The sequence below is a fragment of the Bombina bombina genome, chromosome 2 (genome assembly GCF_027579735.1).
Source record: "Bombina bombina isolate aBomBom1 chromosome 2, aBomBom1.pri, whole genome shotgun sequence".
Classification (NCBI taxonomy): Eukaryota; Metazoa; Chordata; class Amphibia; order Anura; family Bombinatoridae; genus Bombina; species Bombina bombina.
In genome coordinates, this window is record NC_069500.1 from 947,167,692 (window position 1) to 947,179,815 (window position 12,124).

Consider the following 12,124-nt stretch of genomic DNA (forward strand, 5'->3'; position numbering starts at 1 on the left):
TGCATTTTAACAGTTTTTCACCACTAGAGGGTGTTAGTTCATGTATTTCATATAGACAACACTGTGCTCGTGCACGTGAAGTTATCTGGGAGCAGGCACTGATTGGCTAAACTGCAAGTCTGTCAAAAGAACTGAAATAAAGGGGCAGTTTGCAGAGGCTTAGATACAAGATAATCACAGAGGTTAAAATTATATTAATATAACTGTGTTGGTTATGCAAAACTGGGGAATGGGTAATAAAGGGATTATCTATCTTTTAAAACAATAAAAATTCTGGTGTAGACTGTCCCTTTAAATCACAATTTAAATCACTAGTCAGTGAGGCTCAATTGAATTCATGTTTTTTTTGCATAAAGACTCATTCTTGCAGGTAGTTATAATCTTAATATTTACAACCAGATGAAGGTTTTAGTTTTAGAATAACTTTTTAGATTGGGTTTACATTTAAATCAGAAAATTACTGATTTGTTTTAATAAATTTTTTGGAGTTCAACAATCTCCCGTTTAATAGGTTAATCATTCATATTTGGACAGCTTTTCTGCTGTATTTTATTGGAAGGAGAAAAATAATGATTACCTTAATAATAACATTTTAAATAGTTTTATTTAACTAAAACATCAACATATGTTTTACTCTCATTTTTACTGCCTGACCCTCCCTCATGCTTAGCAACTTTTCTAGCTCTATTCCACTCCAAACAATCTTCTGTTCATTGAAGTTTTTGAAACAAATTCAAATGGCTCCATGTACTAAGCAGCGAAAGCTGCTCTGGAGCCTTTTGCAGGGCAGGTTCGCATATGCGAGCCTGCTTCCCGCAATGTAAGAAGCAGCGGTCATTAGACCGCTGCTTCCTACGCCACCTCTTAGGTGGCGAAGCAAAATCACCGACAGCACGCTCGCTCTCGGTGATTGACAGCCCCTTCAGTCACATGATTGGTTGCGCGATTGAAGGGGCGGGCATTACACACTCCGATGAGTGTGTAATGATACATACGGGCAAGCGGATCAACAGATCCGCTGCCCGTGTGTAGCGGAGGCGGGCGGACAGCTTCGCGAGTTAAGAAGCTGTCCGTCCGCCCTTTAGTAATGGCGCCCAAAGTCTTTGAAACAAAACAAATACATAATGAAAAAAAGACATTGCAAAAGCACTAATTTTGACCCTCAGGCCATCACAAAACACATTTAAACGGTGTACTATTTAATATGCTAGTAGGAGCTGGTTCCTAAATGTTAATGGTAATAAATTGGATTATATTCGGCTAGATTACGAGTTGTGCATTAGGGTAAAAAAGCAGCGTTAAGAGGTCCTAACGCTGCTTTTTTACACCCGCTGCTATTACGAGTCTTGAAGGTTTAGGGTGACCGCACCCTTCTTTGGCCTTAACGCAAACCGACTTACGTAAACTTCGTAAAGTCTTTTTTCTATGGGACTTCCATAGCGCCGGTATTACGAGTCTGTCCTGGGAGGCCAAAAAGTGAGCGGTACACCCTACCCCGTCAAGAGTCCTAACGAATTTAGAAGTCAGTAGTTAAGAGTTTTATGGTACAACGTAACATAAAACTCATAACTAAGGTGCTAAAAAGTACACTAACACCCATAAACTACCTATTAACCCCTAAACCGAGGGCCTCCCACATCGCAAACACTAAAATTAAATTTTTAACCCCTAATCTGCCGCTCCGGACACCGCCGCCACCTACATTATACTTATTAACCCCTAATCTGCTGCCCCCAACATTGCCGACACCTACATTATATCTATTAACCCCTAATCTGCCTTCCCCAATGTCACCGACACCTACATTATATTATTAACCCCTAATCTGCCGCCACTAACGTCGCCGCCACTACTATATTAAAGTTATTAACCCCTAAACCTAACACCCCCTAATTTAAATATAATTTAAATAAATCTAAATAAATATTCCTATCATTAACTAAATTATTCCTATTTAAAACTAAATACTTACCTATAAATAAACCCTAAGATAGCTACAATATAACTAATAATTACATTGTAGCTAGCTTAGGGTTTATTTTTATTTTACAGGCAAGTTTGTATTTATTTCAACTAGGTACAATAGTTATTAAATAGTTATTAACTATTTAATAACTACCTAGCTAAAATAAGTACAAAAGTACCTGTAAAATAAAACCTAACCTAAGTTACAATAACACCTAACACTACACTACAATTAAATAAATTTAATAAATTAAATACAATTAAATAAATTACATACAATTAGCTAAATTAAATTAAATTAGCTAATGTACAAAAACAAACAAACACTAATTTACAGAAAATAAAAACAAATTACAAGATAATGTCTTGAAGATGGACCCGCTCCGCGCCGGATGGATGAAGATAGAAGATGCCGTCTTAATGAAGACTTCTCCCGGCTTCATTGAGAACTTCGGCCCAGCTTGGATGAAGACTTATCCCAGTAAGTCGATCTTCAGGGGGTTAGTGTTAGGTTTTTTTAAGGGTGTATTGGGTGGGTTTTATTTTTAGGTTAGGGACTTTGGGCGACAAAAGAGCTAACTGCCCTTTTAAGGGCAATGCCCATCCAAATGCCCTTTTCAGGGCAATGGGGAGCTTAGGTTTTTTTAGATAGTATTTTATTTGGGGGGTTGGATGTGTGGGTGGTGGGTTTTACTGTTGGGAGGGTTGTTTGTATTTTTTTTTACAGGTAAAAGAGCTGATTACTTTGGGGCAATGCCCCGCAAAAGGCCCTTTTAATGGCTATTGGTAGTTTAGTTTAGGCTTTTTTTTTATTTGGGGGGGGGGGGCTTTTTTATTTTAATAGGGCTATTTGATTATTTGTAATTAGTTTAAATATCCGTAATTTGTTTATTATTTTCTGTAATTTAGTGTTTTTTTTGTACTTTAGCTAATTTAATTTAGCTAATTGTATGTAATTTATTTAATTGTATTTAATTTAGTAAATTTATTTAATTATAATGTAGTGTTAGGTGTTATTGTAATTTAGGTTAGGTTTTATTTTACAGGTACTTTTGTATTTATTTTAGCTAGGTAGTTATTAAATAGTTAATAACTACTCTACCTAGTTAAAATAAGTACAAACTTGCCTGTAAAATAAAAATAACTATTAGTTGTATATTGTAGCTATCTTAGGGTTTATTTTATAGGTAAGTATTTAGTTTTAAATAAGAATAATTTAGTTAATGATAGGAATATTTATTTAGACTTATTTAAATTATATTTAAGTTAGGGGGTGTTAGGTTTAGGGTTAGACTTAGGTTTAAGGATTAATAACTTTAATATAGTTTCGGCGACGTTGGGGGCGGCAGATTAGGGGTTAATAAATATAATGTAGGTGTCGGCGACATTGGGGAAGGCAGATTAGGGGTTAATAAATATAATGTAGGTGTCAGCGATGTTAAGGGCAGCAGATTAGGAGTTCATAAGTATAATGTAGGTGGCGGCGATGTCCGGAGCGGCAGATTAGGGGTTAATAATTATAATGTAGGTGTCGGGTTGGCAGATTAGGGGTTAATAAGTGTAAGATTAGGGGTGTTTAGACTCTGGGTTCATGTTAGGCTGTTAGGTGTAGACATAACTTTTATTTCCCCATAGAAATCGATGGGGCTGAGTTTTACGCTGCTTTTTGGCAGGTGTTAGACTTTTTTTCAGCTGGCTCTCCCCGTTGATTCCTAAGGGGAAATCGTGCACGAGCACGTTACACTAGCTCACCACTGACTTAAGCAGCGCTGTATTGGAGTGCGGTAAGGAGCAAAATTTTGCTCAGCGTTCACTTCTTATCTTTTAACGCTGGGTTTGTAAAAACCTGTAATACCATCGCTGTAGGTAAGTGAGCGGAGAGACAAAACTGCTCGTTAGCACCGCACAGCCTCTAACACAAAACTCGTAATCTAGGTGATAGTTTTTTTAAATTGCATGCTCTATCTAAATCATGAAGTTAAAATTTGAATTAAATATCCATTTCAGAGGTAAAAGAGGTAAAGGCTTATTCTGTACACAAAGATTTGCAGAGGAACAATGAAATTTAGATCTTTTTCTTTTTCTCAACTCTGTATGTTACTTTATAATGTTTGCTGTAAATGAGAGGCATATTATCTCTCCAGACAAAAATTCACAGTTTTGAGAACTACAAAACTTAGCATCTGTTATAAAATCTTCTTGATAGAAAAATTGCCCAAAATAATCTTACACAAACCTCAGATAGAACATTGTGAATGGTGTAACTCAATTAATTTACCAAACAAAATATAAAAATAGGAACCATGAATATACAGCCTCATGTTACATAATTAAAAACAAATACTTTTTTTCGGGATGAATAACCTTTGGACTATAATATGTCTTAAATAGAAACTTATTTTTTAAATAGATTTTCCCTCAAAAAACATTTTATTAAAAAAATCCCAATTTAAATAAAAAAAATAATTTGATTTGATTGTTATCCACCGTTATATGTGCAAACAGCTGGATGATTTGTAGAGCATGTCACACTGAAGTACCATGTCCCTGTATTTCTTGGCTATTAAAAAGAAGCCTGAAATATTGATCAGCAGTACACCAAACCCTATCCACAGACTGCCCAAATCCTACCAAGACTGCCTTAGGATTGCCTCTGAGCTTCTTAGAACCATCAAATGACACCTCAGGATGTTTGCTATGTCATATAAAAGTAACTTTTTAGTTTTTTGTCCGTATGGAATAAACATATGTATTACTGAGGAGCAATGCTGAGATGTTGCTACATTGGTCTTTCAGTGTACCCTGGTAGTTGTTCGCTCACATTGGTTAGCAGTGCTGGATGTAGTTGGTGACAACGTTCTGTTGTTTCTTCCTCTAATGTACAATGTTTATATAGTATGTATTGTGTTTACATATGTGTCCTTAATAGATGGGTATTTTTGTAAAATGTAATATATTGTTGCCTTTGTTACCAGGATGTGTTGAATAATTTGGGCTCCTGTGAATTGGACGAAGATGACCTCATGCTTGACTTGGAGTTTACAGAAGAGCAACACCTTAGACGAGGTAAGTAACTGTAATATTTATGGTTACTCTCTGGTATCATTCTCTAAAATAATAAATAAATGTGCACTAACCTTCTAGTATGTCCAAAATATAATTGCTTTAAAAGCGACAGTCTACACCTTTTGTCATCTTAAAGTCTTACCTTATATTAAGTTGCAAATAGCCTCCTGCACCCCTATCTATATCATGCAGCAGAAACGGTAAAAAAGTTAATTTGAAAATAATATAGTTTCTGGCCACTTCGAAATGGCCATCAAACTCCTCCCACTGATGATGTCACAATCCAAGCTGCACCTGTGTACTCTGCTGAATAGCATTGACAGTCTGCTGAATCCAACTAGTGAGGCTTTTGTGATGCCATATGCAGCTTGCATCGTGATGTCAACAGTGGGTGGAGTTTGGCAGCCATTTCAAAGTGGCCAGAAACAATATTCTTTTTAAAATAACTTTTTTACCCTTCCGGCTGCATGATATAGAAAATGGTGGAGGAGGCCATTTACAGCTTAATCTAAAGTAAGATTTTAAGATGACTAAGGTGTAGACTGTCCCTTTAAACTTTTTAACTGAGTTGTTCATGTGTCCTCACGCATTCTACTGGCCTTACTCACTGCTGTACTACATTGTTTAAATAAAATGAAATAGGGATTTATATATATTTATCTTCAGTAAAATATGCACTCCTCATAGGTACAATCGCCAAGGTGCTAACAACGTAATGCAATATTCCAAGATCAGAAACCACTCAGTGGACCTCTTCAGATAAGAAATGGCTTTTATTCCAATACTTAAAAACTCATGACGTTTTGGACACCGGTCTGGTCCCTTTGTCAAATGGTAGCTTCAGGACAAAAAAAAAGTCATGAGTTTTTAAGTATTGGAATAAAAGCTATTTCTTATCTGAAGAAGACCACTGAGTGCTTTCTGAGATATATATATATATATATGTGTGTGTATATATATATATATATATATATATATATATATATATGTATATATTATATATATGTATATATTATATTATATATATATATATTATTATATATATTAATATATATATATACATATGCTGTATATATATGTGTATATACAGTATATATATATCTTTTTACAAATACTATGTGCAGAACATTGGAATGATAAATATTTACAGTCAATAAAAACTATAACACTTTATTAAATATGAATATTGCATAAATATACTTTTTCATGTTTTCATCTATTTAACTGCAAAGGGATCCAATGCACTTACAGTATGTCTATATATGTATACATATATATGTTTGTGTTTATATGTGTATAGATGTCTGTAAATACATATATGCACATATAAATACATATGTACACTCATAGATATATATATACACACATAAATACAAGTCCTGATAACTTTTTTGTCCATTATTTTTATCATTTTATTAGATGGTGTTATTATGAGTGTAACTATATTTTGTAAAGTATTTTTGATGTGTTTTGTAACACTTTTTTGTTTTGCAAAACAGTTGACCAGAGCTCTGACGACATGTGTTAACTTCAATTATGCTCAAGCGATCTCTGTTACTTTCAACTTGTAATACGAGCGGTAAAACCGATGCGCGCAAACACCCGCAATAAGCCCCTTTTAGCGCACTACTTATAATCAGGCCCGTAGTTAAAGTGTAGTCTGCCTCCATGTTTTGAGTTTGTGTGTCTGTATATTTCCCAAAATATATAACCACTATTTTTATCTTGTAATGAGCAATTTATTCTTAAAATATTCCCTTATTTCCTTAAAATATTTTATTTTCCGGCTTCCTACCATATACATCTTTATTTAGATTTCCATCAAAAATGTAATCAGACCGATACTTTGTGTAAAGAACATATTCCATTACAATACAAAAGCTTTTTAGGAAACCATAGGTAATTACCAGCTAAGACTAGGGGTAAAATATTTAAAAAAAATGTTTTAAAGTGGAACAAGATGAATGCAGGCTTCACACTGCGTTTGACTTTAATAAAAAAAAATTGGACAATACTAGCACATGCCTGCTGTCTCCATAATCATGATCAATATGTTGAAATGTTAACGTGAAAAGATTCTTTTCAGTTCATTAGTCAGCAGCTGCAAAGTGGAATAATATTCCATTATTTTATTACAAAATGTGTTTCTTGTCCAATTACACATTTTGCATTACCGCTAGAAAAATGTTCTACACTGGAGTGTTATTTTGGATAAAACATTTTGAACTTTCTTTTCATGCTACCTGTTCCCTTTGTTAACATATTTTTGCAAATTACTTTAAATAATACGCCGGCAAACCTTTCTGATGCTGAAAATGGCTTGTGTCCTTATTATAATTTTGTAATTTATCTTCAAGAATGAACATATTCAGCACCATTTTGTTTGGCTTAAGGTGAAGTTATATATTCTAAAAATGTATCTTTTTCTGTATAAGTCATAAGCTGATTTTGAGGTTTCTGTACATATTTACAGACTGACAGAAGTGGATGTAACAATCGGCTAGATTACGAGTTTTGCGTTATGAGTAAAAAAGCAGCGTTAAGGGTTATAACGCTGCTTTTTCACTACTGCTACTATTTCAAGTCTTGTAGGTACAGCTGTACCGCAAAATTTTTTGGCCTTAGCGCAAATTAACTTACACAATTTGCGTACAGTCTTTTTTCAATGGGACTTCCATAGCGCCGATATTACAAGCTTTTTCTGGGAGGCCAAAAAAGTGAGCGGTACAGCCTATCCCGCAAGATTCGTAATGCATTCTAAAGTCACTCCCGCATCACAAACACTAGTTAAATATTATTAACCCCTAATCTGCTGCCCCTAACATCGCTGCAACCTACATTACAGTTATCAACCCCTAATCTGCCGCCCCCAACGTCGCCGCCACTATACTAAAGTTATTAACCCCTAAACTTAAGTCTAACCCTAACACCCCCTAACTTAAATATAATTAAAATAAATCTAAATAAAACCTACTATTAATAACTAAATAATTCCTATTTAAAACTAAATACCTGTAAAATAAACCCTAAGCTAGCTACAATATAACTAATAGTTACATTGTATCTAGCTTAGGGTTTATTTTTATTTTACAGCTAAGTTTGTATTTATTTTAACTAGGTAGAATAGTTACTAAATAGTTATTAACTATTTACTAACTACCTAGCTAAAATAAATACAAATTTACCTGCAAAATAAAACCTAACCTGAGTTACACTAACACCTAACCTTACACTACAATTAAATAAATTACCTAAATTAAATAGAATTACCTAAATTACAAAAAACAAACAAACACTAAATTACACAAAATAAAAAAGAAATGATCATATATTTAAACTAATTACACCTAATCTAATAGCCCCCACAAAATAAAAAAACCCTAACTTACAATAAACCAGCAATAGCCCTTAAAGGGCCTTTTGCAGGGCATTGCCCCAAAGAAATCAGCTCTTTTACCTGTGCAAAAAATATAAACACCCCCCCAACAGTAAAACCCACCACTCACACAACTAAACCCCCCAAATAAAAACCTAACTAAAAACACCTAAGCTCCCCATTGCCCTGAAAAGGGCATTTGGATGGGCATTGCCCTTAAAAGGGCATTTAGCTCTTTTTCAATTGCCCAAAGCCTAATCTAAAACTAAAACCCACCCAATAAACCCTTAAAAAACCTAACACTAACCCCTGAAGATCCACTTACAGTTTTGAAGAGCCGACATCCATCCTAAACGAAGCCAGGAGAAGTCTTCATCCAAGCCAGCAGAAGTGGTTCTCCATCCGGCGCTTAGCGGGTCCATATTCAAGACATCTGGCGCAGAGCATCCTCTTCTTCCGACGACTAAAGACAAATGAAAGTTCCTTTAAATGAAGTCATCCAAGATGGCGTCCCTTGAATTCCGATTGGCTGATAGAATTCTATCAGCCAATCGGAATTAAAGTTGAAAAAATCCTATTGGCTGATGCAATCAGCCAATAGGATTGAGCTTCAATCCTATCGGCTGATCCAATCAGCCAATAGGATTGAGCTTGCATTCTATTGGCTGATTGGAACAGCCAATACAATACAAGCTCAATCCTATTGGCTGATTGGATCAGCCAATAAGATTGAAGCTCAATCCTATTGGCTGACTGCATCAGCCAATAGGATTTTTTCACCTTTAATTCCATTTTGGCTGATAGAATTCTATCAGCTAATCGGAATTCAAGGGACGCCATCTTGGATGACGTAATTTAAAGGAACCTTCATTCGTCTTAAGTCATCGGAAGAAGAGGATGCTCTGCGCCGGATGTCTTGAAGATGGAGCTGCTCCGCGCCGGATGGATGAAGATAGAAGATACCGTCTGGATGAAGACTTCTGCCTGTCTGGAGGACCACTTCTGTCGGCTTGGATGAAGACTTCTCCCGGCTTCGTTGAGGACTTCTTGCTGCTTCGCTGAGGACTTCTCCTGGCTTCGTTTAGGATGGATGTCGGCTCTTCAAAACTGTAAGTGGATCTTCAGGGGTTAGTGTTTTTAAGGGTTTATTGGGTGGTTTTTAGTTTTAGATTAGGCTTTGGGCAATTGAAAAAGAGCTAAATAACCTTTTAAGGGCATTGCCCATCCAAATGCCCTTTTCAGGGCAATGGGGAGCCTAGGTTTCTTTTAGTTAGGATTTTATTTGGGGGGTTGGTTGTGTGGGTGGTGGGTTTTACTGTTGGGGGGTGTTTCTATTTATTTACAGGTAAAAGAGCTGATTTCTTTGGGGCAATGCCCCACAAAAAGCCCTTTTAAGGGCTATTGGTAGTTTAGTTTAGGCTAGGTTTTTTTTTTTATTTTGGGGGGGCTTTTTATTTTGATAGGGTTATTAGATTAGGTGTAATTAGTTTAAATATCTGATAATTTCTTTTTTTATTTTGTGTAATATAGTGTTTTTTTTTGTAATTTAGGTAATTGTATTTAATTTATTTAATTAATTAATTGTAGTGTAATGTTAGGTGTTAGGTTAACTCAGGTAAGGTTTTATTTTACAGGTACATTTGTATTTATTTTATCTAGGTAGTTAGTAAATAGTTAATAACTATTTAGTTACTATTCTACCTAGTTAAAATAAATACAAACTTAGCTGTGAAATAAAAATAAACCTTAAGCTAGATACAATGTAACTATTAGATATATTGTAGCTAGCTTAGGGTTTATGTTACAGGTAAGTATTTAGTTTTAAATAGGCATTATTTAGTTATTAATAGTATGTTTTATTTAGATTTCTTTTTATTATATTTAAATTAGGGGGTGTTAGGGTTAGACTTAGGTTTAGGGGTTTATAACTTTAGTATAGTGGCGGCAACGCAGTGTCGGATCAGGTCCGCAAGACCTTTGATAAATTGGGGCCTAAAACTTTACACTTATTTTGTCACTTTTTATTAAACAAGTAATGAAACTTTAAAAAATACATCTACATGTTAGTCATGGACTAATCTTTTCTTTGAATGCATCATTCTATCTAGCATGTATTTAGTGTTTAATGTCCCTTTAATAAGTGTAGGTAGGTTGTGGCGACATTGGGTGCGGGCGATTAGGGGTTAATAAGTATAATGTAGGTGTCAGCGATGTTGGAGGCAGCAGATTAGGGGTTAATAAGTATAATGTAGGTGTCGGCGATGTCGGGTGGCAGATTAGGGGTTAATAAGTGTAAGATTAGGAGTGTTTAGACTCGGGGTTCATGTTAGGGTGTTAGGTGTAAATATAAATTTAGTTTCCCCATAGGAATCAATGGGGCTGCGTTATGGAGCTTTACGCTGCTTTATTGCAGGTGTTAGGCTTTTTTTCAGCCGGCTCTCCCCATTGATGTCTATGGGGAAATCGTGCACGAGCACGTACAACCAGCTCACCGCTGACTTAAGCAGCGCTGGTATTGGAGTGCGGTATGGAGCTCAATTTTGCTCTATGCTCACTTCTTGCCTAATAACGCCGGGTTTATGAAAACCTGTAATACCAGCGCTGTAGGTAAGTGAGCGGTGACAATAACGTGCAAGTTAACACCGCACCCCTCATAACGCAAAACTTGTAATCTAGCCAAATGTGTTTTGTAAAGAATATGTGATGCCCATTGCAAGAGGATACTTCAAACCACTGCTGCTAAGTGGCAAACGCTATATTAAACAGAGGGGGTAACTTCACACCTGTTATGAGATCAGTTATATTAATCTGTACCTTATAATGTTTCTTGTTGTCCAAAGACACACACTCATCCTCTGAATAGTGAGAACACTCCTACACCTGTAATAATGAACTGAGAAGAAAAAAATAAATAGAAAATACATTTTCATTAATGTTTGTTGCAGGTATGGGGTGTATATATATATATATATATATATATATATATATATGTACCTTGTTTTATTGTGCTTTGCAGATATTGCAGTTTTTTAAAAATTGAAGGTTGTGTTGAGCATGTCTATCGGCACCATTTTTACAACATACAGTATGTACGCATATAAACACATAAATGCACATTTTATATATACTTTTATTTCGGAGATTAAAAACCATCATTCCAAACGTTTCAGTGTCAAAACTGACACTTTTCTCAAATGTGATAATCAAACAAAAAAGACAGTGGTGCGAAATGTACAAAATATGCCTTCACTTTCGCTCCGTTAGGAGTCAGCCATGTCACACGCTACGTCCACTAGCATTGGTGTTTAGAGACACCGTATTGCTAATTAGCATTGCTAATTGTAAACATAATGACGTCATATATCTCATCAACTAGGCAAGCCCGTGCATCGGCAGATTCCATCGGCGAGGTGTGATAAACACGCATTATATACATAAGAATTTAAAAACACTTAAAAATTATACAATATCTACAAAGTTTAATATATTGCTGCATAAAAGAGATCACACCCAAGGTAGTTTTTCGTGTAACCTGTACATGGATCGAAACTTTCACATAAGCGTAAGGACAGCATTATAAGTTCAACATATCAGTTAAATTTAGCTATGAAACAGGACATTGCTCAGATGATCATAAAAAGACACTGTAGTCCAACATTGTGTTCAAATCTTTCGGGGCTACAGTTTGTAGATGATACATCCATTTGGCTTAAATTT

The 12,124-nt window shown here is 35.3% G+C and overlaps 1 protein-coding gene across 2 annotated transcripts in view; it reads left to right on the forward strand.

Moving 5' to 3' along the window:
• The window catches only part of CCSER1 (coiled-coil serine rich protein 1), a 1,500,652-nt gene that overhangs the window by 450,223 nt on the left and 1,038,305 nt on the right, over positions 1-12,124 (forward strand). For both annotated transcript variants that reach the window (XM_053703431.1, XM_053703432.1), the window contains exon 4: positions 4,941-5,031. In XM_053703431.1, the coding sequence (XP_053559406.1) occupies positions 4,941-5,031 (91 nt within the window). The remainder of the gene's footprint in view (positions 1-4,940; positions 5,032-12,124) is intronic.